At 38.8% G+C, this 26,061-nt stretch overlaps 1 protein-coding gene across 5 annotated transcripts in view; it reads right to left on the bottom strand.

The window, feature by feature from the left end:
- MED12L (mediator complex subunit 12L) overlaps positions 1 to 26,061 on the bottom strand; it is a 366,898-nt gene that overhangs the window by 241,717 nt on the left and 99,120 nt on the right. For 3 of the 5 annotated variants that reach the window (XM_064378799.1, XM_064378797.1, XM_064378798.1), the window contains exons 11-15: positions 18,211 to 18,342; positions 15,233 to 15,359; positions 12,754 to 12,968; positions 11,051 to 11,155; positions 10,043 to 10,219 (exon numbers count right to left, since the gene is read on the bottom strand). In XM_064378799.1, coding sequence (XP_064234869.1) covers positions 10,043 to 10,219; positions 11,051 to 11,155; positions 12,754 to 12,968; positions 15,233 to 15,359; positions 18,211 to 18,342 — 756 coding nt within the window. The remainder of the gene's footprint in view (positions 1 to 10,042; positions 10,220 to 11,050; positions 11,156 to 12,753; positions 12,969 to 15,232; positions 15,360 to 18,210; positions 18,343 to 26,061) is intronic. The other 2 variants (XM_021669546.2, XM_064378800.1) reach the window with 1 other exon arrangement.

Here is a 26,061-nt window from a genome sequence, read left to right as displayed (position 1 = left end):
GTTAGAGATCAGCCTGGCCAACATGGTGAAACCCCATCTCTACTAAAAATACAAAACTTTGCCAGGTGTGATACTGCATGCCTATAATCCCAGCTACTTGCGAGGCTGAGGCAGGAGAACAGCTTGAACATGGGAGGTGGAGGCTGCAATGAGCTGAAAATGCGCCATTTGATTCAGCCTGGGCAAAAAGAGTGAGGCTCTGTCTCAAAAACAAACAAACAAACAAAAACAGTGAAGTATAGGTGACTTCAGCTCTCAGAGTCACATCTTTGATCAAATTCTCTCCACTGCTGGTGATGCAGAAAGAATACACAGCATTAAATAAAAGACTTATTAGGAAAAAGAACATTGGAAAAATTTAGATAAGCATACATGATGACTTTGTGTTTTTTTTTTATTTCATTAGTAAAATAAAGCCACATAAAAACAGCTGGTGGCTGGGCACAGTGGTTCACCCCTGTAATGGCAGCACTTTGGGAGGCAGAGGCAGGCAGATCACCTGAGGTTGGGAGTTCGAGACCAGCCTGACCAACATGGAGAAACCCTGTCTTTACTAAAAATACAAATTTAGCCAGGTGTGGTGGCGCATGCCTGTAATCTCAGCTACTTGGGAGGCTGAGGGAGGAGAACTGCTTGAACCCAGCAGGTGAAGGTTGCAGTAAGCCAAGATCGCACCATTGCACTCCAGCCTGGGCAACAAGACTGAAACTCCGTCACAAAAAAAAAAAAAAAAACCAGCTGGTAAATCCATTTGCATTAGCTGCAATGATTAAGAAATGGTGTTCCTGGAAGCTAGGAAAACAAGTTGGATTCCAAACTCATTTTGGTATTTCGCAAATTACTTTCTGAAGCTTGAAAATCCTATCTAAAATTTCATAAATATATTTTGACTCTGAAGTGAATAATAAATAAGAAAATGCATAAAGTGCCTATTTAAAAATGTACAACAAGATAATGCTATACAATTCTAGCTAGCTAATGGTAATGACAGAAACTCCAGCAGCCTCACACATCTGACACAGTATAAATGACTTACCTCAGTTGGAGGCTGGTAGAATGCCTATCCATTAGAACCTGTGTTTGTTGGTAGTCTAAGAAACATGCTTTACTAATGGGCAAATCAAGATATTATTCATAGAATAGCATCATGAGACTATTTTTCTGAATCTTTGGTCAAGCCCCCTTTATTCCTCTTTTCCTTAGTCTTCACTTAGTAGGGCCCCATAGGAGAGATGGGGAGATAGAAAACATTTTTCTTAACCATATTTTTATAGTCTCCTCACATACATGACAAGCTAGTCAGATTTTTTCTTTTTATTAAGGGAAAAAAAACCAGACTCTTAGTAGCATTCCTAATGTCAGTGTTATGGTAGTATATCCTTTGGCTTCTTCTGAATTGAACTCATGGTAATAGAGAGTTTAGTGCAACTGGTGATACAAAGCTATTAAATAAACGTATCCTACTAGGAATTCTTTCATGAATCATTACAGTTAAATTATCTCATGATTCATTATGACACTTGGTCACTGAAAATAATTTAAGTTCTTTCTTCCAAAGAAGCAGAACGTTAAATGCGGGGAAGAACCGTGAAACCAAGGTCACAGGAACAACAGAGTAAAGAAGCTGAGGCTTAGTGTTCTGCTCTGACACCCAGACACCTGGGAAAAAGACCTGCAAAGCTCTGCTTACCCAAGAAAGGAACACATAACCCTCAATCATTCAACCAGTTTCAACCACTTTCAACATTTTTCCATCTTTGCTTTATTTATCACCACCCTTTTATTCTTTCTTTTAAATAAACTTTTTATTAGGGTAATTTCCAATTTACAGAGAAGCTGCAAAATAGTACACAGAGTTCCATATGCCATTCAGCCAGTTTCCTCTAATATAAATGACTTAAGAGAACTACAGTACATTTGTTGAAACTAAGAAGTTAACATTGGTACATTACTATTAAATAAATTCCAGACATTAATACCGTCTCCCTTTTTTATCCTGAATATTTTAAAAACACATCCCAAACATCATGATAGTTCATCTATAAATTAATCAGGATACATCTCTAAAATATAAGACTACCCTCTCAGCTCCCCTAAATAAACTGTGAGATTATGTCATTATATGGTAAAGGAATAATGTCTATAGGTAAGAGATGAAAACTGCAGATATCATTCAGACAGTGATAAATAAGAACAAACTATGGAAAGTTTGACATAGCCCTGGACATAGAAAAATTAACAAAAGATAGATTTTTAATTGTAATAAGGAAAAAAATATATATGGGTTTGGTAATTTGGCAAGTTTTGAAATGGCCCTGGACATAGAAAAATTACAAAAAAAAATAGACTTTTAACTGTAATAAGAAAAAAATATATAGGTTTGGTCATTTTGAAAGTCATTTCAGGAGATATTTCAAAATACCAAATAAATCAAGAAATAACTTAAACAGGATATTCAGTTTTGCAGATCAAAACTCCTAGAAGATACCCAGGAAGTAACATAATACACCTACAATTATGTTTTTTATATGTAAAAGTAACACCCAATGAAAAAAATGACTCACTGAAATTGCACTTAAAATAAAAATCCAGGATAGAAGATCCAAGATGGCTGAATTGAAACAGCTCTGAAGTACAGTTCCCAGCAAGAACAATGCAGAGGGTAAGTGATCACCGCATTCCCAAATGAGTTTTTACAACCCACAGACCAGGAGATTCCCAGACTAAAAAGCACCATGAGTCTCCAACACAGCCGTTTCAGCTGGTGCCACGGGATTCCACACAAAAACTCACACAAATCTGGGCGGCCATTTCAACTGGTGCTTGGAATGCCTGGGAGACAGCCGCCCATTCAACTGAAAAAGACAGGGCTGAAACAGGGAGCCAGGTGATCTGGCTTAGCAGGTCCCACCCCCATAAATACCAGCAATCTGAAACGCTCTGGATTGAGACTTTTTCAGCAAGCACAGCTGGACCCGGGACAGTCCAGCTCAGTGAGGGGAAAGGCATCCACCATTACCGAGGCAGTCCTCCATTACCAAGGCAGTCCACCACTACCGAGGCAGTCTGCAATTACCAAAGCAGTCCACCATTATTGAGGCAGACCACCATTACAGAGGCAGTTCTAACTACAGCTCTGTAAACAAAACTGCAGGGAAGTTTACACAACAGCTGGGCAGAGCCCAAGGCAGCTCAGAAACGTCTCTGCTGGCAGACTGTGACTAGACTACCTCCTTAGGGGCAGGGCATCTCTGAAAAAAGGCAGCAGCACATCAAAAACTTATCAATAAAGCCCCACCTTCCTAGGACAGACCACCTGGGAAAAGAGGCAGTTATGAGTTCTACTGCAGCAGACTTAAATGTACCTGCCCAGCAGCTCTGAACGGAAAAACGGAGCTCACAACTCAGCACTTGAGCTCCTATAAGGGACACACTGTCTCCTCAAACAGATCCCCAATCCCCATATATCCAAAGAGACACCTCATAAAGAAGAGCTCAGGCTGACATCTGGCGGATATCCTTCTAGGACAAACATATCAGAAGAAGAAACCAGCAGCAACCCTTACTGTTCTGTAGCCCCCGCAGGTGATCCCCAGGCAAGCAGGGTCTGGAGTGGACCTCCAGCAGTTCTACACCAGAGGGGCCTGAGTGTTAGAAGGAAAACTAAAAAACAGAAAGAAATAGCTACAACATCAACAAAAAAGACGTCCACTCAGAGACCCCATCTGAAAGTCACCAACTACAAAGAACACAGGTAGATAAATCCATGTAGATGGGAAGAAACCAGTGCAAAAAGGATGAAAACACCAAAAACAAGAATGCCTCTCATCCACCAAGGGATCAGAACTCCTCACAAGCCAGGGAACAAAGCTGGATGGAGAATGAGTCTGATGAATTGACAGAAACAGACTTCAGAAGGTGGGTAATAACAAACTTCTCTGAGCTAAAAGAACATGTTCTAACCCAATGCAAAGAAACTAAGAACTTTGAAATAAGGTTAGACGAAATGCTAACTAGAATAAACAACTTAGAGAAGAATATAAATGACCTGACAGAGCTGAAAAATACAACACAAGAACTTCGCGAAGCATACACAAGTTTCAATAGCCGAATTGACCAAGCAGAAGAAAGGATATCAGAGATTGAATATTAACTCAATGAAATAAAATGAGAAGGCAAGATTAGAGAAAAAAGAGTGAAAAGAAATGAACAAAGCCTCCAAGAAATATGGAATTATGTGAAAAGACCTAATCTACCTTTGATAGGCGTACCTGAATGTGACAGAGAGAATGAATCCAAGCTGGAAAACACTCTTCAGGGTATTATCGAGGAAAACTTCCCGAACCTAGCAAGCCAGGCCAATATTCAACTCCAGGAAATACAGAGAACACCACAGAGATATTCCTCAAGAAGACCAACCCCAAGGCACACAACTGTCAGATTCATCGGGATTCAAATGAAGGAAAAAATCCTAAGGAAGCCAGAGAGAGAAAGGTCAGGTTACCCACAAAGAGAAGCCCATCAGACTCAGAGCGGATCTTTGGGCAAAACCCTACAAGCCAGAAGAGAGTGGGAGCCAATATTCAATACCCTTAAAGAAAACAACTTTCAACCTAGAATTACATATCCAGCCGAACTAATCTTCATAAGTGAAGGAGAAATAAAATCCTTTATAGACAAGCAATTGGTGAGAGATTTTGTCACCACCAGGCCTGCCTTACAAAAGCTCCTAAAAGAAGCACTAAACATGGAAACGAACAACCAGTACCAGCCATTCCAAAAACGTATCAAATGGTAAAGACCATTGACACAATGAAGAAACTGCATCCACTAACGGGCAAAACACACAGCTAGCATCAAAAAGGCAGGATCAAATTCACACATAACAATATTAACCTTAAATGTAAATGGGCTAAATGCCCCAATCAAAAGATACAGACTGGCAAATTGGATAAAAAGTCAAGACGTTTTGTGTGCTGTATTCAGGAAACCCATCTCACATGCAAGGACATACATAGGCTCGAAATAAAAGGATGGAGGAAAATTTACCAAGCAAATGGAGAGCAAAAAAAACAGGAGTTGCAATCCTAGTCCCTGATAAAACAGACTTTAAACCAACAAAGATCAAAAGAGACAAAGAAGGGCACTACATAATGGTAAAAGGATCAATGCAACAAGAAGAGCTAACGATCCTAAACATATACACACCCAATACAGGAGTACCCAGATACATAAAGCAAGTTCTTAATGAACTACAAAGAGACTAAGACTCCCACACAATAATAGTGGGAGACTTTAACACTCCACTGTCAACATTAGACAGGTCAACAAGACAGAAAATTAACAAGGATATCCAGGACTTGAACTCAGATCTGGACCAAGCAAACCTAACAGACATCTACAGAACTCTCCACCCCAAATCCACAGAATATACATTCTTCTCAGCACCACATCACACCTATTCTAAAACTGACCACATAATTGGAAGTATATCACTTCTCAGCAAATGCAAAAGAACAGAAATCATAACAACCAGTCTCTCAGACCACAGTGTAATCAAATTAGAATTCCAGATTAAGAAACTAACTCAGAACCACACAACTTCATGGAAACTGAACAACTTTCTCCTGAATGTCAACTGGATAAACAATGAAATGAAGGCAGAAATAAAGATGTTCTTCAAAACCAATGAGAACGAAGACACAACATACCAGAATCTCTGGGACACATTTAAAGCAGTGTCTAGAAGGAAATTTACAGCAATAAATGCCCACATGAGAAGCGAGGAAAGATCTAAAATTGACACCCTATCATCAAAGTTGAAACAGCTAGAGAAGCAAGATGAAAAAAACGCAAAAGCTAGCAGAAGACAAGAAATAACTAAGATCAGAGTAGAATTGAAGGAGATAGAGACACAAAAAAACCTTCAAAAAAATCAATAAATCCAGAAGCTGGTTTTTTGAAAAGATCAACAAAATAGACAGACCACGAGCCATATTAATAAAAAAGAAAAGAGAGAAGAATCAAATAGATGCAATAAAAAATGATAAAGGGGATATCACCACCAATTCCACAGAAATACAAACTACCAACAGAGATTACTGCAAACAACTCTAAGCACATAAACGAGTAAACATGGAAGAAATGGATAAATTCCTGGACACTTGCACCCTCCCAAGCATAAACCAGGAAGAAGTCGAAACCCTGAATAGACCAATAACAAGGGTTGAAGTTGAGGCAGCAATTAATAGCCTACCAACCAAAAAAAGTCCAGGTCCAGATGGGTCCACAGCCGAATTCTACCAGAAGTACAAAGAGGAGCTGGTACCGCACCTTCTGAAACTATTCTAAACAATACAAAAAGAGGGAATCCTTCCCAGATCATTTTACGAGACCAACATCATTCCGATACCAACACCTGGCAGAGATTCAGCAAAGAAAGAAAACTTCAGGCCAATTTCCATGATGAACATTTATGCAAAAATCTTCAATAAAATACTGGCAAACGAAATACAACAGCACATCAAAAAGCTTCAAGTAGGCTTCATCCCAGGGATGAAAGGCTGGTTCAACATACCCAAGTCTAAACATAATCCACCACATAAACAGAACGAAAGACAAAAATCACATGATTATCTCAATAGATGCAAAGAAAGCCTTTGATAAAATTCAACAGTGTTTTATGCTAAAAACTCTCAATAAACTAGGTATTGATGGAAGGTATCTCAAAATAATAAAAGCTATTTATGACAAACTCACAGCCAGTATCATACTGAAAGGAAAAAAACTGGAAGCATTCCCTTTGAAATCTGGCACTAGACAAGGATGCCTTCTCTCACCACTCCTATTTAATATAGGATTGGAAGTTCCAGCCAGAGCAATCAGGCAAGAAGAAGAAATAAAGGGTATTCAATTAGGAAAGGAAGAAGTCAAATTGTCTCTATTTGCAGAGAACATGATTGTATGTTTAGAAGACCCCATCGTCTCAGCCCCAAATCTCCTTAAACTGATAAGCAACTTCAGCAAAGTCTCAGGATACAAAATCAATGTGCAGAAATCACAAGCATTCCTATATACCAATAACAGACTAACAGAGAGCCAAATCAGGAGTGAACGCCCATTCACAACTGCTACAAAGAGAATAAAATACCTAGGAATACAACTAACAAAAGATGTAAAGGACCTTTTCAAGGAGAACTACAAACCATTGCTCAAGGAAATAAAAGAGGACACAAACAGATGGAAAAACATTCCATGCTCATGGTTAGGAAGAATCAATATCATGAAAATGGCCATACTGCCCAAAGTAATTTATAAATTCAATGCCATCCCCATCAAGCTACCAATGACCTTCTTCACAGAACTGGAAAATACCAACTTAAACTTCATATGGAACCAAAAGAGAGCCCACATAACCAAGACAATCCTAAGCAAAAAGAACAAAGCTGGAGGCATCACCCTACCTGACTTCAAACTATATAGTACAAGTCTACAGTAATCAAAACAGCATGGTACTGGTACCAAAACAGAGATATAGATCAATGGAACAGAACAGAGGCCTCAGAAGTAACGCCATACATCTACAACCATCTGATCTTTCACAAACCTGACAAAAACAAGGAAAGGGGAAAGGGTTTCCTGTTTAATAAACAGTGTTGGGAAAACTGGCTAGCCATGTGCAGAAAGCAGAAATTGGACCCCTTCCTGACACCTTACACTAAAATTAACTCCAGATGGATTAAAGACTTAAACATAAGACCTAACACCATAAAAACCCTAGAAGAAAACCTAGGCAAAACCATTCAGGACTCAGGCATAGGCAAGGACTACATGACTAAAACACCAAAAGCACTGGCAACAAAAGCCAAAACAGACAAATGGGACCTAATTAAACTCCAGAGCTTCTGTACAGCAAAAGAAACAATCACTAGAGTGAATTGGCAACCAATAGAATAGGAAAAAAGTTTTTGCAATCTATCTGACAAAGGGCTAATATCCAGAATCTACAAAGAACTAAAACAGATTTACAAGAAAAAAGCAAACAACCCCAATCAAAAGTGGGTGAAGGATATGAACCGACACTTTTCAAAAGAAGATATATATTAGGTCAACAAATATATGAAAAAATGCTCATCATCACTGGTCATTAGAGAAATGCAAATCAAAATCGCATTGAGATACTATCTCAAGCCAGTTAGAATGGCGATCATTAAAAAATCTGGAGACAATAGATGCTAGAGAGGATGTGGATAAATAGGAACAGTTTTACACTGTTGATGGGAGTGTAAACTAGTGCAACCATTGTGGAAGACAGTGTGGTGATTCCTGAAGGACCTAGAAATAGAAATCCCATTTGACCCAGCAATCCCATTACTGGGTATATATCCAAAGGATTATAAAACATTCTGTTATGAAGACACATGCACACGTGTGTTCACTGTGGCACTGTTTACAATAGCAAAGACCTGGAACCAACTCAAATGCCCATCGATGACAGACTGGACAAGCAAAATGTGGCATATATATACCATGGAATACTATGCAGCCATAAAAAATGATGAGTTTGTGTCCTTTGTAGGGACATGAATGAATCTGGAAATCATCATTCTCAGCAAACTGACACAAGAACAGAAAATCAAACACCACATGTTCTCACTCATAGGCGGGTGCTGAACAATGAGAACACATGGACACAAGGAGTGAGCATCACACTATGGGGGCCGTTAGGGGGATAGAGGAGGGGCAGCAGTGGGTGGGGAGGTTGGGAAGGGATAATATGGGGAGGAATGTCAGATATAGGTGACAGGGGGATGGAAGCAGCAAACCACATTGCCATGTATGCGCCTATGCAACAATCTTGCATGATCTGCACATGTACCCCAGAACCTAAAGTACGATTTAAAAAAAAAAGCCTAGGAAAATAAAAAGCCAGAAAAAAAGTTAGTGAATCCAAGAATAAACTTTTTTTTCAAATTTTGGCCCAATTTTTATTTCTAATATTAAGAAACCAATTTTGTTACCCTTCAGAATAAAGCATATCACTCTGCTAAGACTCAAGCAGTAAATTTTCTGCCAAGAATTTCCCATTTGCTATTCAATTCTTAAATTGAAACAGTCCAAAGCCGAGCCTATCTAGTAAATAACCTCTGTGAAGTCTTACCCAATTTTTCAAATAAAATGCTCTTGTTCTCTCCAATACTCATTCTTTGAGAGTGGAAGGGGCCCAGAAATGTCAACTGACTCATCTTTCAGTGGGAATTTGAGTTTCTACTCAATTATACACATATTTGAGTGCTTACCATTTGATGTTTGTCTCCCATTTTTCTTATGCCTCAAAATTCTTACTGACTGGAACTACCTACCATAATAACTGTATTATTACACAGTTATTAGTGCCCATAAAAGCTACTAAGTAAATTTACTTTCAAATTAAAGAAAGCACATTTAGGCCGGGCACAGTAGCTCACACCTGTAATCCCAGCACTTTGGGAGGCCGAGGCGGCAGATCACGTGAGGTCAGGAGTTTGAGACCAGCCTGCCCAACATGGTGAAATCTCATCTCTATTAAAAATACAAAAAATGAGCTGGACATGGTGGTAGGCTCCTGTAATCCCAGCTGCTCAGTAGGCTGAGGCAGGAGAATCACTTGAACCCGGGAGGCAGAGGTTGCAGTGAGCCGAGATCGCGGCACTGCACTCCAGCTTTGGCAACAAGAGCGAAACTCCACCTCAAAAAAAAATAAAGAAAAGAAAAAGAAAACACATTTAGACATCACCTGCAGTGACTCAAATGCTCTTCAATAAAAGGATACTAATATAGACAATTTCATTTTCTAAATCTAATTAGCCACTGATATAACTACAAATTTGAACTACATCAGTGTATAAGCTTAAGACCAGAATTAGAACAGAGGCAGGAGCAAAAGCAAAAAACTCACCTGCTATCAATATGTATTAGTCAAGAAGATAGATGAATAATCTGACATTCAACTGTTATTGATCTTATAATATCACGGTGTAGACTAATTGAAGCAATGACTTACCAGAGGTATAGGAAAATGTGTTGCATACTGTAAGTGGCGAAGGAGGTCGTAATTAGATGGAAAAATTAATTCCCTTGGTTTTTCCCTCTTCACCAACTTCTCACAATTAACCGACATTCTTCTGCCCAAGGAAGTGTTGGCATTCTCACAGGACTCTCCAGGCATAGGAGAAAAAATCTAAGTCATGTAAAACAAATGTTGGAGATTGTAAATGAAAGTAAGCAAAACCAAACCACAGTGCTCTACAAACCAAAACACACACATCAGACACTTATATACATTTTCCTACTTAAACACTGAGCAAAAAATATGAAGAAATTGTGTTAATTTCCACAAAATTCATATTCAGATCTGTACAAATATGTGAATATTACCCTCTATTTTGTAGATGAGAACATGACAACCACACACATAAGAAATATGTCTACACTACCCTGGAAAGCTAAAGACAAAAGCAGAGTTATGGGTAAGTGTTTTCCTCATAGGACTACATTTCGTACAGAAACATATACATAAACTAGTAAGACTAATGAATAATAGACATAAATGTTTCAGTCTGTACTCCAAAGAATATTTTTTAAAGTTATATACTGTTATTCACAAGGAAGAACATATTATAACTATATTGAAATAAAGTAGAAGAATGTATAATAAGCCTAAAGCCACAAAAGCTATTATATAGAATTTGAAGACATACATAGCAAATCAACATGGACTATCATGGTGAAACTACATTCACGCATTACTGAGATGATGATGATCTCAAAATGAATAAAAGAGTCAGACAGCCAATTAGGAGGGCAGGAGTATTATAATTTAGGGTAGGCCGTGCAACCAAAACTGAGGATGACCCAACTGTGTCAGATGACAATTGTACCAAAGGAGGAATATGGCAAGGTTACATATCACAAATGCACAAGTCATTCTGAGAAACAGAAGGATGGAGACAGGCTGGGATGGGAGCGGGTTAATTCTTAATTGTCAATAAGAATCGAAGGTTGAACCTACTGGAAATTCCGAACCAAAGTCAGTTTTAAAGTCACTCTTGTCTACTTCATCAAAAATGTTAGTGGTTCCTGAGTCAATGCCCATATGCGCCATAATACTCTGTTCCTGATAATTGCCAGAGAAAGAAAGTAACATTGTGAGTTTTGGAGTTCATCAAGAAACTGAAGCTAAAACATGACAGTGGGATTTTTAACCATCTCTGTCTTTTGTTCCCCATACTGTTTTCTTCTCCGCAAACTGAAGGAAGCTTTAAGAAATGCCTTGCTTTGAACAGTCACATTCTTTTTCCTCATGATGAGAAAAATTAACTTCCATGATATTTTAAAAGAAGAGCACACAAACATCCTGATTAAAAACAAAGCATCCACAATTTCCTTCATTGGGCTATTTCCCATCACATACTAACCAACTCTTCTTATTAAGAAAAATGTAAGACTATATCTGAGATATAAGATACCTTACTATCTATAAAATAGGAAAGAAAAAGCAGGAGGATAAAAACATGTAAATAGGTAAAGGAACTTCAGTTTTTAGCCTTGTAATTTCTACTGCCGATAAATTAAGAAAAGAATTTATATAAAAAGAATTTTTAACCCTACACCATTTTGAAAACAAACCTTAACAGTGTGAACTATGAATCCACGTTTGCAATTCTACTATGAGGTTTTTAATTACAAGTATAGCTACTGTTTGAAAAAATAATGGTATATTGCGTAAACTGTCAGGTTTTTCTTTTGTTTTGTTTCTGAGACAAGAGTTTGGCTCTTGTTGTCCAGGCTGGAGTGCAATGAGGCAATCTTGGCTCACCGCAACTTCCACCTCCCGGGTTCATGCAATTCTCCTGCCTCAGCTTCCCAAGTAGCTGGGATTACAGGCATGCCCCACCATGCCTAGCTAATTTTGTATTTTTAGTAGAGACAAGGTTTCTCCATGTTGGTCAGGCTGGTCTCAAACTCTGGATCTAAGGTGATCCGCCTACCTTGGCCTCCCAAAGTCCTGGGATTACAGGCGTGAGCAACCAAGCCTGACCTAAACTGTCAGTTTTTAAGTAATCATCACAAGTTCTCATCATTTTCTACAATTTCCCATCACCACCTCCATCTTTTTTGCCTTGAAAATTTCAGTAAGTATCTGGAATAATATCCAAAATATCAGAATTTGGCAGAAAAAAGTCACGCTCGTAGCATAAAATAATTTGTTGAAAACAACACTTCTATAACATTTGAGAAATAGAGATTAAATTTTTAATTAACTAAAATGAAAATACAATGTGTTATGACTAACACAGAATTTCCCATTATATATAAAAGCGTGATAAAAGTAATGAATGATAAACTAGGGTAGAATGAAAACTCAGCTGACAAAGGTCAAAACAAGTCCAATTTTGAGATGGAATGTTAAAGAAAAACTAGAAATTAGAAACATTTAGAACTGAAAGCATATAATTCCAATCCTATGAAAAACGTTATGGCCTGTCAAATATTTTCATCACAGTTTTATAGTATCCAAAGGGAAATTCTGTAAGACATAATAAGCTATAGTGTAAATATCTTTCCCACTTGAGAAGCAGAGATAAATAAGCTTTGGAGCAAAAGAATACAACAAAAAGCCATCACTCTTCTACCACTACATAACCTATCTGAACGTGGTTCCCAGCAGAGGTTAGTTTCTGTGGGAGTGAGGCATTGTATCCAGGGTCATACCTCCATTTTCACATCATGGTCCTTGGAATAGTGTTCATCTGCATTTTCCCCTGCTGGTGACCGTGGCCGGGTCGAGGCAGTAACTGACAAATCTCCTCGAGATATGAGGGTACACATGTATGCGTCATGGGAGAAGACGTCATGGCGGATGAACTCGCAGAAGAGCAGCACCAGGTTCACAAATTCCACCTTTTCACATTCACTGTTTGGGTCCGCTATAGAGAAACAAATTCAATCAAGAATTCCTTGACCGGCTGGTAGAAAAAAGCTAATTACTAAGGCTTAATATGTTCATTACTTTTCACAATTAATCTTTTAAAAAAAAAAAGATTTATTGGAAGATTTACTGAGGTACTAGCATTTTGGGCAGAACTGACAGGCAGGTTTTGATTATCCCACTATAACTGAAAAATATCCAGTATGGCAAACACGATTACAAGTTTAAAGATAGTACTCCTTGGCTGGGTGCGGTGGCTCACGCCTGTAATCCCGGCACTTTGGGAGGCCGAGGCGGGCAGAACACAAGATCAAGAGATCGAGACCATCCTGGCCAAGATGGTGAAACCCCATCTCTACTAAAAATACAAAAATTAGCTGGGCGTGGTGGTGCGCGCCTGTAACCCCAGCTACTCGGGAGGCTGAGGCAGGAGAATTGCTTGAACCCGGGAGGTGGAGGTTGCAGTGAGCCAAGAACGAGCCACTGCACTCCAGCCTGGCACCTGGCAACGGAGTGAGACTCTGTCTCAAAAAAAAAAAAAAAAAAAAAGATAGTAGTCCTTAATAGCCATTCAAGTACTAACATAAACAAGCAAAATTTCAGGATCAGAAAAAAAGACAGCAGGACTAGACTTCTGTCCTCTGTTGTACTAAATAAAACAGTTCATGACTGCTTTTTCTAGCTTGAGTGTGTCTGTGCAGTTGTGGGAATATGGGTGCACATTTTCAAAGGAGACTTTACAACAGAACCACAATTTAAATGGTGTTTGAAAAAAAATGTAAGCAGAATCCACTGAAAAGAAAAAGGAACAACTCAATAAAAAGGACACAAAGATGGAGCTCTGCAGATTATTTTTATTTATAACTAGCCTATTTAACTCACATTATGACTTTTAATATTGTCGCTGCACTCTAAAGTTTTGTGTCTCTACTTTTGAGATAAGATTCAAAACTTTTAAGACTAACCTGCAAAGCTCAATCCTTGGTACCATCACATATCACAAAACACCAATAGGAGACACATTTGTCCAAGGAACATTAAAGCTCAGTTTCCTAAACCTTGAACCTAAATGTTTCCTCTTGCTCACTACCAAACTCAGTGAGAAGCAGCCTCTCTCAGAAAACAGATCACCTTTTTCTCACAGACAGTAAATGAGATGAACTAGCAAAGGCACAGGAGGAAGGAGTTTTTCCTAAAGAGAAAATAAGAATGGGGAAGAAACAAGAGAAGCAAAGGGCAAATGTTGTCTCTCCCAGGAGGCAAGGTAAGTTAGAACTGCTAACTTCATGCCTGACAACGTATTTTCTGCTATCAGGGATCTCTTCTGTCCTTTCACGTTTCTTTCACGTCCTTTCTTTTCCATGAATTACTCCTCCCTATATTCCAACCACTAGATTAGCTCCAGTGGCTGCTCTCCTTCCAGCCTAGAAACCACCAAATAACTGAGAGAGCGCCTTGTCTCAAAGAAACTTACCGGCAAACTCAACCCGAAATGAGGCCCCTCCTCAGAGGACTCAGAAGAGTACTGTTTCTTGTTGCTTTACCTCTTTCTTTACAAGAGTCTCTCTCCTCCCCAACCTTTTTCTCCCCTTTCTATTGCTTTTTACCTTTTACCATATTTCTGTTGTCTATCGTAAGATTCTCCCTGCTGCATTTTGTCACAGGAAAATCTCAGAATAATATTAAGCCTACATAGCTCACACAATATTTCAAAAGTGTTCACCCACAGTCTGAACCCACAGGGTGGCTGTTTATTCCAGAAACCCTCAACTCCTCACTAAAAAGGCAGAAAAAGAGCTGAGATGACATAAACATCCCAGAGAATGTAGTGAAGCAGCCAGTCATCTATAAATTACCTCCTTGTACCATGTCTCTGCCTATAGAGTACTGTTGCTTCCTTCCCCCCACCCCCATGTTTAAGAGCAAAAACTAGAAAATAAGAAATTTAGAAAACTCCTAATAAAGAGAAAATTCCAAATCACCATCAATATACGGACAAATGTCACAGAACCTTACTTCCTTACATGAAGGAGTGAAGTGACTTTTAAAAATTATTTTAAAGTCTTTGAAGCTTGACCAATTTTTAAATTGCCTAAAAGTCTCCATTAAAAAACATGTCACAAAATTGTGCTCAGTAAAACATATATTCAGTGCCAAGAGTGTTAAATAAGACACAGATTTTTTTAAATAGAATCAGCTTCAAAAAAGAAAAAGATCAATCCCTTATTTAAGACCTAGAGGCAAAGAGCTTTCTCTACTTACACAAAGAGGGGGCCTGTGTATCTAAAAACCTTAGCAGCACATTCTGGAAAACAGGCAAACTGGATCCAGCAAGAGAAGATGAAGAAATAGACTCCTTCTCATCTAAGACTTCAGATTCACCACATCTCTGCAGATTAAAAATAAATAAGCAAAGTTAATTACAGAAGTATAGTCATAACAGATCATGAATTTGTTAATTTTTTTAATCAACATTTAACTGCCCAGATAAAACATGTAAAATTCACTGATATGTCTGTACTTATTTAAGGACCATGCATCACAAGTGAACCAAATTCCTAAAAGTTAGAAACAACTTCCCTAGAACAACTCAAATGATTTCAAAAACCACCCATGAAAAACATTATGCATGTGACTTATAAACTCTGTACAGTATCATCTAAGTGCCCAGTAAATATATTATAGTACAACAAACTATTCATTATCCCTATGCAAAATTGCTAAAAATACTTTGAGATTGTCTTCATTTTTAAATAGTTCATGTTTAACTGTATTCTCCCTGAAAAATATTGCGGCATATATTATTGAATTTTTTTTGTCAGGAGGGTTTATTTATTAGTGTGTTTGGAGAAACATGGTATCAACAGAGAATGCTAACATAATTCCCCTAATAATATTCTTTCACTTATTCATCACACTCCACCAATAAGATCACTCAGAACCTCTGGGAATGTCCACAGTTGATGAAATACGGAAGTTATTTAACTTCTATTTTCTATGGAAGTTATTTAACTTCTATTTTCTACAGAAGTTATTTAACTTCTATTTTCCTAAAGACAGCATTTATGCAAGACCAGAACCTTGTTTTCTATTCTTTGTTGTATTCCTTTGATTATTCCCATTTTCATTACTTACTCTTTAATATCAAGATATTCATATTAAAATATCATATTAAGATATTTCTCTAATCTATTATCTCTTTGTGAAAGTCAAATTTTAAAGATGGTGATGTTTAACAAAAAGTTAATTATCTTAAATATCTCTGAGAGAATACATTTTTAGATATAGACAGATTTAGGCTATTAAAATTACAAGGTAATCTATATGTGAACCTCTTCTGAAAGTGGAATGTGTATGTTTGTATGTTCTGGCATAAAGGCAGGAGAAAAGTGGTGTAAAAAAAACATGCAATACAGAAGGAGCAATGAAATATTTGAGAAATTCCATGTTAGCTCCTGAAGTTTATGGATTGCAATTCACCATAGAATAGTCCAACTATTCATAATATATGGAAGAAAAGCAATGAAAGGCTTCTCCTAATTTGCCCACTATGCAATAGGCCATTTAGTTTACACCTTAACATCAATATCTTCAAGCCCCAGTTTCAATATCTCTCATTTTTGGTAAATACAAGTTTACTAACAAGAAGAGAAAAATGTCTGTAAAATGTTCTTCCTAATTCATTTTACTTCCTATTTCACTTTCACAAGAAGGAGGTGTATTATCAGCAACACAGAGAGCCAGCTAAGGCTCATCCAGTCACGCAACAAACACCTTCTGAGCACCTACTATGCAATGAGCACTATTTTGTGCCAAGGACACAACACTGAACAAGATGAGTGAGCTTTCTGCTGTCCAGCTCACCTTCTAGAGGGGGAGGTAGGTATTAAACAATCAGCAGATTAACTAGATGAATGTACAAGGAAAGTAAAACAGTAAAGAGTGCCTGAGGGGTAGAACGTTATTAACTTTGATCATGTGGTGATGGAAGACCTTCCCAAGATGACACATGTTGAGCTGGGAATGCTGGAAAGGAAGCGACACTTCTTGAAATGGGAATGCCAGGAAGAAGCTGGCCATGAGGAGATTGGGGAACAGAGTTTGCCGCCCCAAAAGGAGCAACAAGGGCAGGGGCCTCAAGGTTGCAGTGTGTTTTGCGTATTGAAGGGATAGAAGTACCAAGGTGACTGGAGCTGTGACCTTGGGGAGAAGAGCACAAGATGAGGTGGAAAAGGCAGGCTGGCAGCTCAGGAGATCCTGCAAAGGCCACAGTCGGGAGCCGCAGAGAGTATCAGTAAGGGGACAATGTGATCTATTTACATTTTGAAAAGATCAGCAGTTACTGTTTAGAAGAAGCAGAGAAATTAGGTTAAGATGCCTCAAAGTTGCCAGGTGAGAGATGACAAAGACCTGGTCAGATGACATACATACATTCCCTGTAGCCTGCTACAGGGAATTCACAGGAATTCCCTGTGAATGCTAACATTCACAGGCAGAAAAGAAGACCTGCTAAGAAAATTTCCCCTCAACAAAAGCTAATGTTTTCAAAGTTAGTCTTGCTTTTTCCCTTATAATTTACTTCCAAGGCTTTAACTGCTCTGTCTGGGGCCAGAACATAATCTCAAAAGCAATACAAATTGGTATTTATAATCTCATAATCATACCTGCCTCAAGAAAATATATCCAAATCCACCAAAATATTATGTAGTTGTAAATTTCATAAAAGTTGGTGTATCTTATACACATTTGCACATGTATATGTGTATGTGTTATGTGTATGCATATTTCAACCTAGTAATTTCTTTGTTCTATATCAAATGCTAAAATTTTATTATTTTATCTTTTAAATTTATTTACTTTTTTAGAGACAGAGTCTCACTCTATCAACCAGGCTAGAGTGCAGTGGCAACATCATAGCTCACTACAGCCTCAAACTCCTGGGCCCAAGAGATTCTCCTGCCTTCTCCTCCCAAAGCACTGGGAGTACAACAGGTGTAAGTCATTGTGCCCAGCCTAAAGTTTTATTTCAAAAGATACCAGTTTTACATTAGTCCAGAATATAAATGGCCACATCAATTTAGAGAGATTCTACAACGGGAAATTTCCTTATGTAAATTTTTACATCCTTCCTCTTCTCAAGAGGAAAAGAGTAACATAAGGAGGGTAACAGAAAGTTATCTTCCCCAAAACAATATTTTTACATTAGGGCATTCAACAAGCAGAAAGAAAACGGAACCTACCTCTGCCTCGATTTCTGCTTGCCTCTTCTCCAAGAGTTTTGCCACAGCCATGGCCCTGTGCTTGCCAGACCGTTTGCAGCTCACGGCCCATTCACATAACAGCGTCACCACAGCTTCATCGTTGGGCGCAACCTAATGACCAACAGAAAGGGGTACCAGCCACATCAAAGGAAACATTCACCTAGCAAAAGTCAGGAAGCAAGCAAGGGAATATCTAACGCTTTAAAGCTTTTTATTATAGTAGCTTTAGAAAGTTCTTCCAAATCATTTTTAATTGAAATACAAATACAAAGAATAAACTTATGTAAGAAATCACTTATGCTGAATCTATGACAGTTCCAAAAGAATTAGAGCTTCCCTGTAGATCCCATCTTACCCAGGGACATAGCCTAGCCCTATCTACTCTCTAGAACTCAAATTTCAAAACCAAACAGTAAGGGAAAAGACAATCACTGACTGCCAAGAACAGCTGTCACAAAGTCAAAGTACATCACTCTACTGTTGGCATCCTCAGGCCCCCCACTCAGTCACTGCCTCATTCAATACGTCTTTTTTTTTTTTGAGGTTGAGTCTCGCTCTGTCGCCCAGGCTGGAGTGCAGTGGTGCGATCTTGGCTCACTGCAACCTCCGCCTCCCAGGTTCAAGCAATTCTCCTGCCTCAGACTCCTGAGTAGCTGGGACTACATGTGTGCGCCACCATGCCCAGCTAATTTTTTATATTTTTGAATTTTTAGATGGGCTTTCACCACGTTAGCCAGGATGGTCTTGATCTCCTGACCTTGTGATCCACCAGCCCTGGCCTCCCAAAGTGCTGGGATTATAAGAGTGAGCCACCGCGCCCGGCCACAATACGTAATTCTAGCAAGCCAGGTTATCCAGTTACCCACTCCAATACAAAATTAGAAGGAACAAACCACAAGGTAGGCTGGAATGCTGGTACAAGACTCATCCCATGGAAATAACAAACACAAAAAATGACGGCCCAGCACCAAAATGAACCAACTAAGAGCAGACACAGTCAACAAAGGACAGCAGCCCGGGGGGGGTCTAGGTATGGATCAGCATGGTCACCAGAACTGTCAGTCACAGTTGCCATGGCCTAGAAATGGGCACCAGTGACTGAGGATGACAAGATGTTGGGGGCCCAAGTGACATGAATCGCAGGATGGGAGTGTGGGGAGTGGTGAGCCGAGAGATGGTACTTTTGTGTGATCTGTCCTTTCCTTTCAGAGGATCCACACCAACCAATAGGACATTGACTACAAGCTTTTAATATGTGACCATGGGTATAGACATTGTGCCAGAAAAACGAGATAACTGCAGCATTAGCACTACAGGCTATGTGAAAAGTTAATATTTTAGAATCCATAAACTCAATTAAGATTACGATATGGCTATGAGCACACTCCGCAGAAGAAAATACATACATAAACGCATGAATTTAGCACAACATTTTGGAAGGTTTGTGCAGTCTGAAAAGCCATCCAAGAATTCCAGATCAGCTTTAGATACCAGCAAAGTAAATATCCCTGATCGGCTTTAGATAGCTAGCAAACAATTCAGATCATGAAAATCAGTTTACTCCAAGATTTTTACTCATCATACCCTAAATGTTGTCATTTAAACATATGTAGACTTAAACCAAAGAGATGAGTTACTTGAGGCAGATACCCCAAAGGGAGCTCTGTTTTTCTAATTTAAAACAAGAAAAGTAACTCAATTTAAAGAAATGTTTGAACATTACATTTCAAAAAGAAATTAACTGAGAGGATTTTCTGCCCAGATTCACTCTAACCTACACAAAGGTAAAAATATAAAAGTCAATCCAGTGAAGGACCACATGTTTATATGTTTAGAACATTAAAGATAACAAGAAGAGTTACCCTAAAAATGCTGCTTTCAGTTTTTATTAATCTAAGCCGTAATAGGCATCATATCCACATTTATAAAGACTTTTTTCTCCTGCATCTTCAAAATTAAAATGTGCCACAACAAAAGAAACAGGTGATTTCCAAATTTAAAAACTTCTTTTCCCACTAAAGATTTTATGTGAGAGTTAATATCTGTGTGGAATTAGTGAGACATATACAGAAAATGCATGTGATCAGTAATGCCTCAACAACTAGGTGGGAGAACAGATTTCTTCAGATCTATTTGATGAACTACAACAAAAGAGAAGTCAAAACAAATCACATTACCACATCCCCTTTATAAACCAAAACAACAGCCAGTGTGCCCACATCGTCTCTGAGGAAACAGAAACACAAACTCATCACACTTGACACTCTGAAGATCAACAAACCGAGTGCAGTGTACACACAGCATACACAATTCTGAAAAGGCAGGCAAAAGACAAATCCAATCTGGTTACCCATAACGTGCATGAGTGTTACGTGCTGTTAGGGATAGGAAGGCACATTTTCTTGCTCAAGAAACTTATATTCCTCACGAGTTAAGAACCAAACAGCGAACACAGAGCAGAATAAGAGGCTCTACACACTGCACATCAACAGGGAATCCAGGGAAGGTTTTATGAGAGATGTGGTCTTGAACCTTCATATAGTTACACTGTTAACCATGGTTTTATCCAGAGAGAGGATTACAGAGGATTTTTATTTTCTCTTTTTATCATGCAAAAGAAAATCACTGTTTCTATTTTGAAAAAAAAATGTAAATGGGCCTTGGAGGAAAAATATAAGATGTTTGATAAATAGAAAAAAATGTAAAGGACAGAAAAGCCCTATCTAGACATAGTGGAAATCAAACGGTCTCCTGCAGCCTTGGGGTATAACCTCCACTTACATGACTATGTGCCAGGCACTGTGTTCTGCCTTATTTATATATATATGATCTTGTTTCATTCTTACAGAAATCTGAAAGTAGTTATCCCAACTGTGATGAGAGGCAAAGCTAAACCCATGTCTCCAGCCCCAAACTCACCCCTAAGTTACTAAAACCCATTGGTTTCCTGGGCACCTCCACCTGCTGACTACGATCACCTGACATTAGCTGATCCCAAACTAAGCTCATCCTACCACTCAAATACATTTCTTGTCCTGTGTACTTTCTCTTAGAAAATGGCATCACCATTCAAGCCAGAAAGCTGAGAGTCCTTGTCTCCCCCCAGCCACATCCAGCTACACTCCAGTTTGAGCCCCTCAGACACACTAAGCCCACCTGCACCTCAGGCCTCAGTGTTGGCAGCCCCTTCTCTCCAGTAAGTTCCTTATCCTGGAGTTTCACAGAGCAGCCCCTTCTCTCACTAAGATCTTGAGGATTCAGGCTGACCAGAGGCTCCCTGGCCACCCTTGCAAACACCATGCTATTTCATTGGCTTAGCAGTGAATGTTGTTATCCGAAATTGTTTTCTTCACTTATTTATCATTTTACTGTCTGCATTCCCTCACTAGTAAACAAGGATTTTAGGTGGCAGCATCATGAATAAAGCTACTCAACAGGCCCACTTACAGAAATTCTATGAAAGACAAAAAACCTCATTCTAATTTAAGGCAAATATGGGGTTAATCTTATGGCATAAATCCAATAGCAGTCACAACAAATTTTAAAAGTAAAATAAAGAAGCACTGTTGTAATGTCTAGAGTATTCACAGTCATTTTTAATCAGCTTGCTCTAATCTCTAAATTATGCTCCTAGAGATGCAAAGGAAATACACAGAGACATTTTCTCTCTCCTAATTCATATAATTTTTACTCCTTTAGGTATCTTGTCATTTCAAACAATTTTAACTTACCTCATTTAAAAAAAATCACATCGCTAAATTAAAATGTTCTTTTTACATTTTCATGTCCTTATTCCATTGAGTTATTATTACAAGGTCACAATGCTACATAAAACAAGCAAAATTACTCCTTTAAGACTGCTAGAAATGGTTATTACAAATGACAGGCCAGGCATGGTGGCTCACGCCTATAATCCCAGCACTTTGGGAGGCCGAGGTAGGCAGATCACCTGAGGTTAGGAGTTCAAGACCAGCCTGACCGACATGGTGAACCCCATCTCTACTAAAAATACAAAAATTAGTCAGGTATGGTGGCACATGTCTGTAGTCCCAGCCACTCAGGAGGCTGAGGCAGGACAATCACTTGAACCTAGGAGGTGGAGGTTGCAGTGAGCCGAGATGGTGCCACTGCACTCCAACCTGGGCAACAGAGAGAGACTCCATCTTAAGAAAAAAAGAAAAAGAAATGACAGTGAGCTGAGTCGGTACAGTGGCATGCACCTGTAGTCCTAGCCACTGGGGAAGCTAAGACAGGAGAATTATTTGAGCCCAGGAGTTAGAGGCTAACCTGGGCAACATAGTCACACCCTAGGTCTTAAAAAAAAAAAAAAAAAAATGAAAACAAAGAAAGAAACAGCAATGATTTCTACATTTATAGAAAAGCACTAATGACAAGCTGAAATTACAACTCCCAATTTTTATTTTTAAAGAAAACATGCTTGAGATAAAATACCCACTAATGTGACTTTTATTTTACTTAAACTTTTGCATAAATTCCAAATTTTGAATGAACATATATTATTTTTAACACCAAAGAAATCATACACATATTTTTAAAATATCTATGACATAATATCCTTAGATACTGATTCAGAATACGAAATAAGCCTAGGATTTTGACAACTCTCCAAATGACTTTTTAAAAAAATTGCCAGCAAACTTAGCCACCGAGAAAATAGAAGTTATTGTTTTTAATCTTTTAAAAGTAGAATCACTTAAGAATTTAAAATCATTTAGGAAGAATTTAAAATCATTTTATAATTTAAAATCATAAAAAATAAGTTGAAAAGAAAACAATTTACTAGAGAAATTGGTTGATTCTTTGGAAGAATAGGGTAGTTGCTTACATGTTAAACAATGTAGTGAAATAAAGCAAACACTGTGTAACTTTGTGTATACTGTGCACTGAAGAAAATTAAATTTACAAAACGTCCACTGGAATTCCAAATGTGTGCAGAAGAATTTGAGTCCTTGATAATTTCCTAAAATAGATTCATAAACTATTAATATGGAAAGGTACATTTGTCTTTCAATGATTTGACTCACCCAATTTAAGTAACAGAAATGTCTTCACCTAGAGATGCATAGAAAAGAACACATAAAGAAAAAAGTTCGGCCAGGCGCGGTGGCTCAGGCCTGTAATCCCAGCACGTTGGGAGGCCGAGACGGGTAGATCACGAGGTCAAGAGATCGAGACCATCCTGGTCAACATGGTGAAACCCTGTCTCTACTAAAAATACAAAAATTAGCCGGGCATGGTGGTGCATGCATGTAGTCCCAGCTACTCAGGAGGCTGAGGCAGGAGAATTGCTTGAACCCAGGAGGCGGAGGTTGCGGTGAGCCGAGATCACGCCACTGCACTCCAGCCTGGGTAACAAGAGCAAAACTCCGTCTCAAAAAGAAAAGAAAAGAAAAGAGTTCTTTTGAACACATCCAGATGTCACCACTGGGGCTTGGGGTAATGCACTAGAAAACAAGTTCCAAGAGCGAATCAATTCAATTCCAAAGGTACCCATTAAGTGCCTTCTTTTTAAGTAACCATAATATGGCAGGCACTGAGGAAACAAAAATTTTAAAGATCTTTTCCCTATCCTCAAAATGCTTACCTTCTAGAGAGAAAAGTATAAAAGACAAGTAATCATAAGGTTACAAGACATTTCAATAGAGGGAGGGGAGGGAGGGAGGGAGGGAAGTACGGGAGGAGGGGAGGGACGGAGGAGGGGGGAAGGGAGAGGGGAGGGAGGGGAGGAAGGGGGGGAGAGAAGGAAGGAAGGAAGGGAGGGAGGGAGGAAGGAAGGGAGGGAGGGAGGGAGGGAGGGAGGGAGGAAGGGAGGGAGGGAGGGGGGATCAGAAGGAAGGAAGGTTGGAAAGGAGGTTGATACCTTCAGTATCTCCTGAGAAGTGAGCAGACATCTGTCCCAACTTACTGACATCTCAGATGAGATCTCAACCTGAAGAAAATTCTGTGGGCTACCTGCTGCAGGTATACTCTCAATTTCTGACTTTTAGAAATTAAGTGAATTAAGAAACCCAGAAATCAAAACCTTGAGGAAAATGCTGCTGAAAAGACTGACCTTTTTAAAATATAAAATTTCCAGACACAAATTTTCTTCTTTTATCAATTATGCCTATAAAAAGTTATACATTTCAAAATCTATATTTGACCAATGTTTTCCAATACTAGCTAGATACCAAGAGTACAATGTCCACTATTTCTTAAATATCATAAAACCTGCCAAGTGATGCCATCCTTTCCTTAGGATATTAGAGTGGTGGGAATAAAGAAATAGGTTGTACGCCTACTTTAAAAGAAATAATAAGACATTATCAAAGAAGTTTTACAATGGTTTACACTAACTTCTCAGAGATAATGTCTTCAGCGATGGAACTATGAAATTTTTGGTTTGTTTTTATTTCCATTTTTTCTGTAGGCAAATGGGGCCATATTTCAATGTCTGATTAAAGACATATAAATAGGAAGGGCAGATGGGAGAGGCTTCCAATGGAACACAGGAAAGGGGAGGTCAACAGTGCATGGCCAGCAGGAAATCCCAAGTCCTACCCAAGAGGGGTCGTTCTCAGCCCTCACACAGTGTCTTTCACCAGTCTTTCCTTCTTCCGGGAGCAGCACCCCTACTGCTTCTGGCGTACTGCTCCTTCCCTTTCAAGGGGTAATTATAGTACCCCATCCTCTCAGCTTTATTGTTATAGTCTGCATTTGTAACTGTGAGAGGCAGTGACAATTTCAGGCAATTCTTTGGACATAAGAAAAAAAAAAAAATCACTCCACCAGATACTCATTAGGTGCAGTGTCCTGTGCCCAATTCTGTAAAGTATTTCAGATGACAAAGGAGAACAGCCCTGACCAAATAAAGTATATGTTCCTCTTATGATTAAACTCCCCCTTTATTTTTTTCGGTCTCGCTCCATTGCCCAGGCTGTATGCAGTGGTGCAACATCAGCTCACTGCAACCTCTGCCTCCTAGGTTTCAAACAACTCTCCTGCCTCAGTCTCCCAAGTAGCTGGAGTTAGAGGTGGGTGCCACCTAGCCCAGCTAATTGCTATATTTTTAGCAGAGATGGGGTTTTACCATGTTGGCCAGACTAGTCTCAAACTCCTGACCTTAGGTGATGTGCCCACCTCAGCCTCCCAAAGTGCTGGGATTACAGGCATAAGCCACCCTGCCCAGACAGAAACCCATGTTTTAGAATAGGTTTTCTACAGTATTTGTTGCTTATTCTAGTCATGACTGAAGTCATAGGATTTACAGCAGACCATAGCAGACACAATTAAAATAAAAAATTGAAAACTCTTAATGTTATATGTAAATCTTTTCAATTGCTTCTAATGAAAATTTAATATAAAATATCTTGTTGATTAAGTTATGGATTTAATCACTCTGAAAATCAATAATGATGATAGATTACCAAATTTACAGGTAGTAGTAATCAAGATAATTAACATGTACTGAGTGCCTACCCAATTTACAGTCAGACATTGCAATAAATGTGTTTCAGGAATTATTTCTTTTAATCTTCACAATCTATAAGCTGGTTATTATCATTATCCCCAGTTTATAAATAAGGAAACTTCAAGGCAGAGAGATGGCAAATAACTTATCCAAGGTCACTCAGCTAAGTAACAGAGCTCTTGCCACAACATAACTCTTAGAAACGAACCAAGCAGGTAAAGCAAAGCCTGTGTGTCAAAAGAACCTGCATAGGTAACTCTGTCCTGCCCTCCAGGGTACACAATACACAGCGGCCTTTTGTGTGAGCCCCAGCGTCTCTGGCTTCTCCTGACTCCACCTCCTCAGTGCTTACAGCCTCA

This window comes from Aotus nancymaae, unplaced genomic scaffold (genome assembly GCF_030222135.1).
Source record: "Aotus nancymaae isolate 86718 unplaced genomic scaffold, 86718_ANA_hifiasm-v0.15.2.pri h1tg000019l, whole genome shotgun sequence".
Classification (NCBI taxonomy): Eukaryota; Metazoa; Chordata; class Mammalia; order Primates; family Aotidae; genus Aotus; species Aotus nancymaae.
Note: the sequence above shows the minus strand (reverse complement) of the source record. Positions and strands in the feature narration are given on the sequence as shown.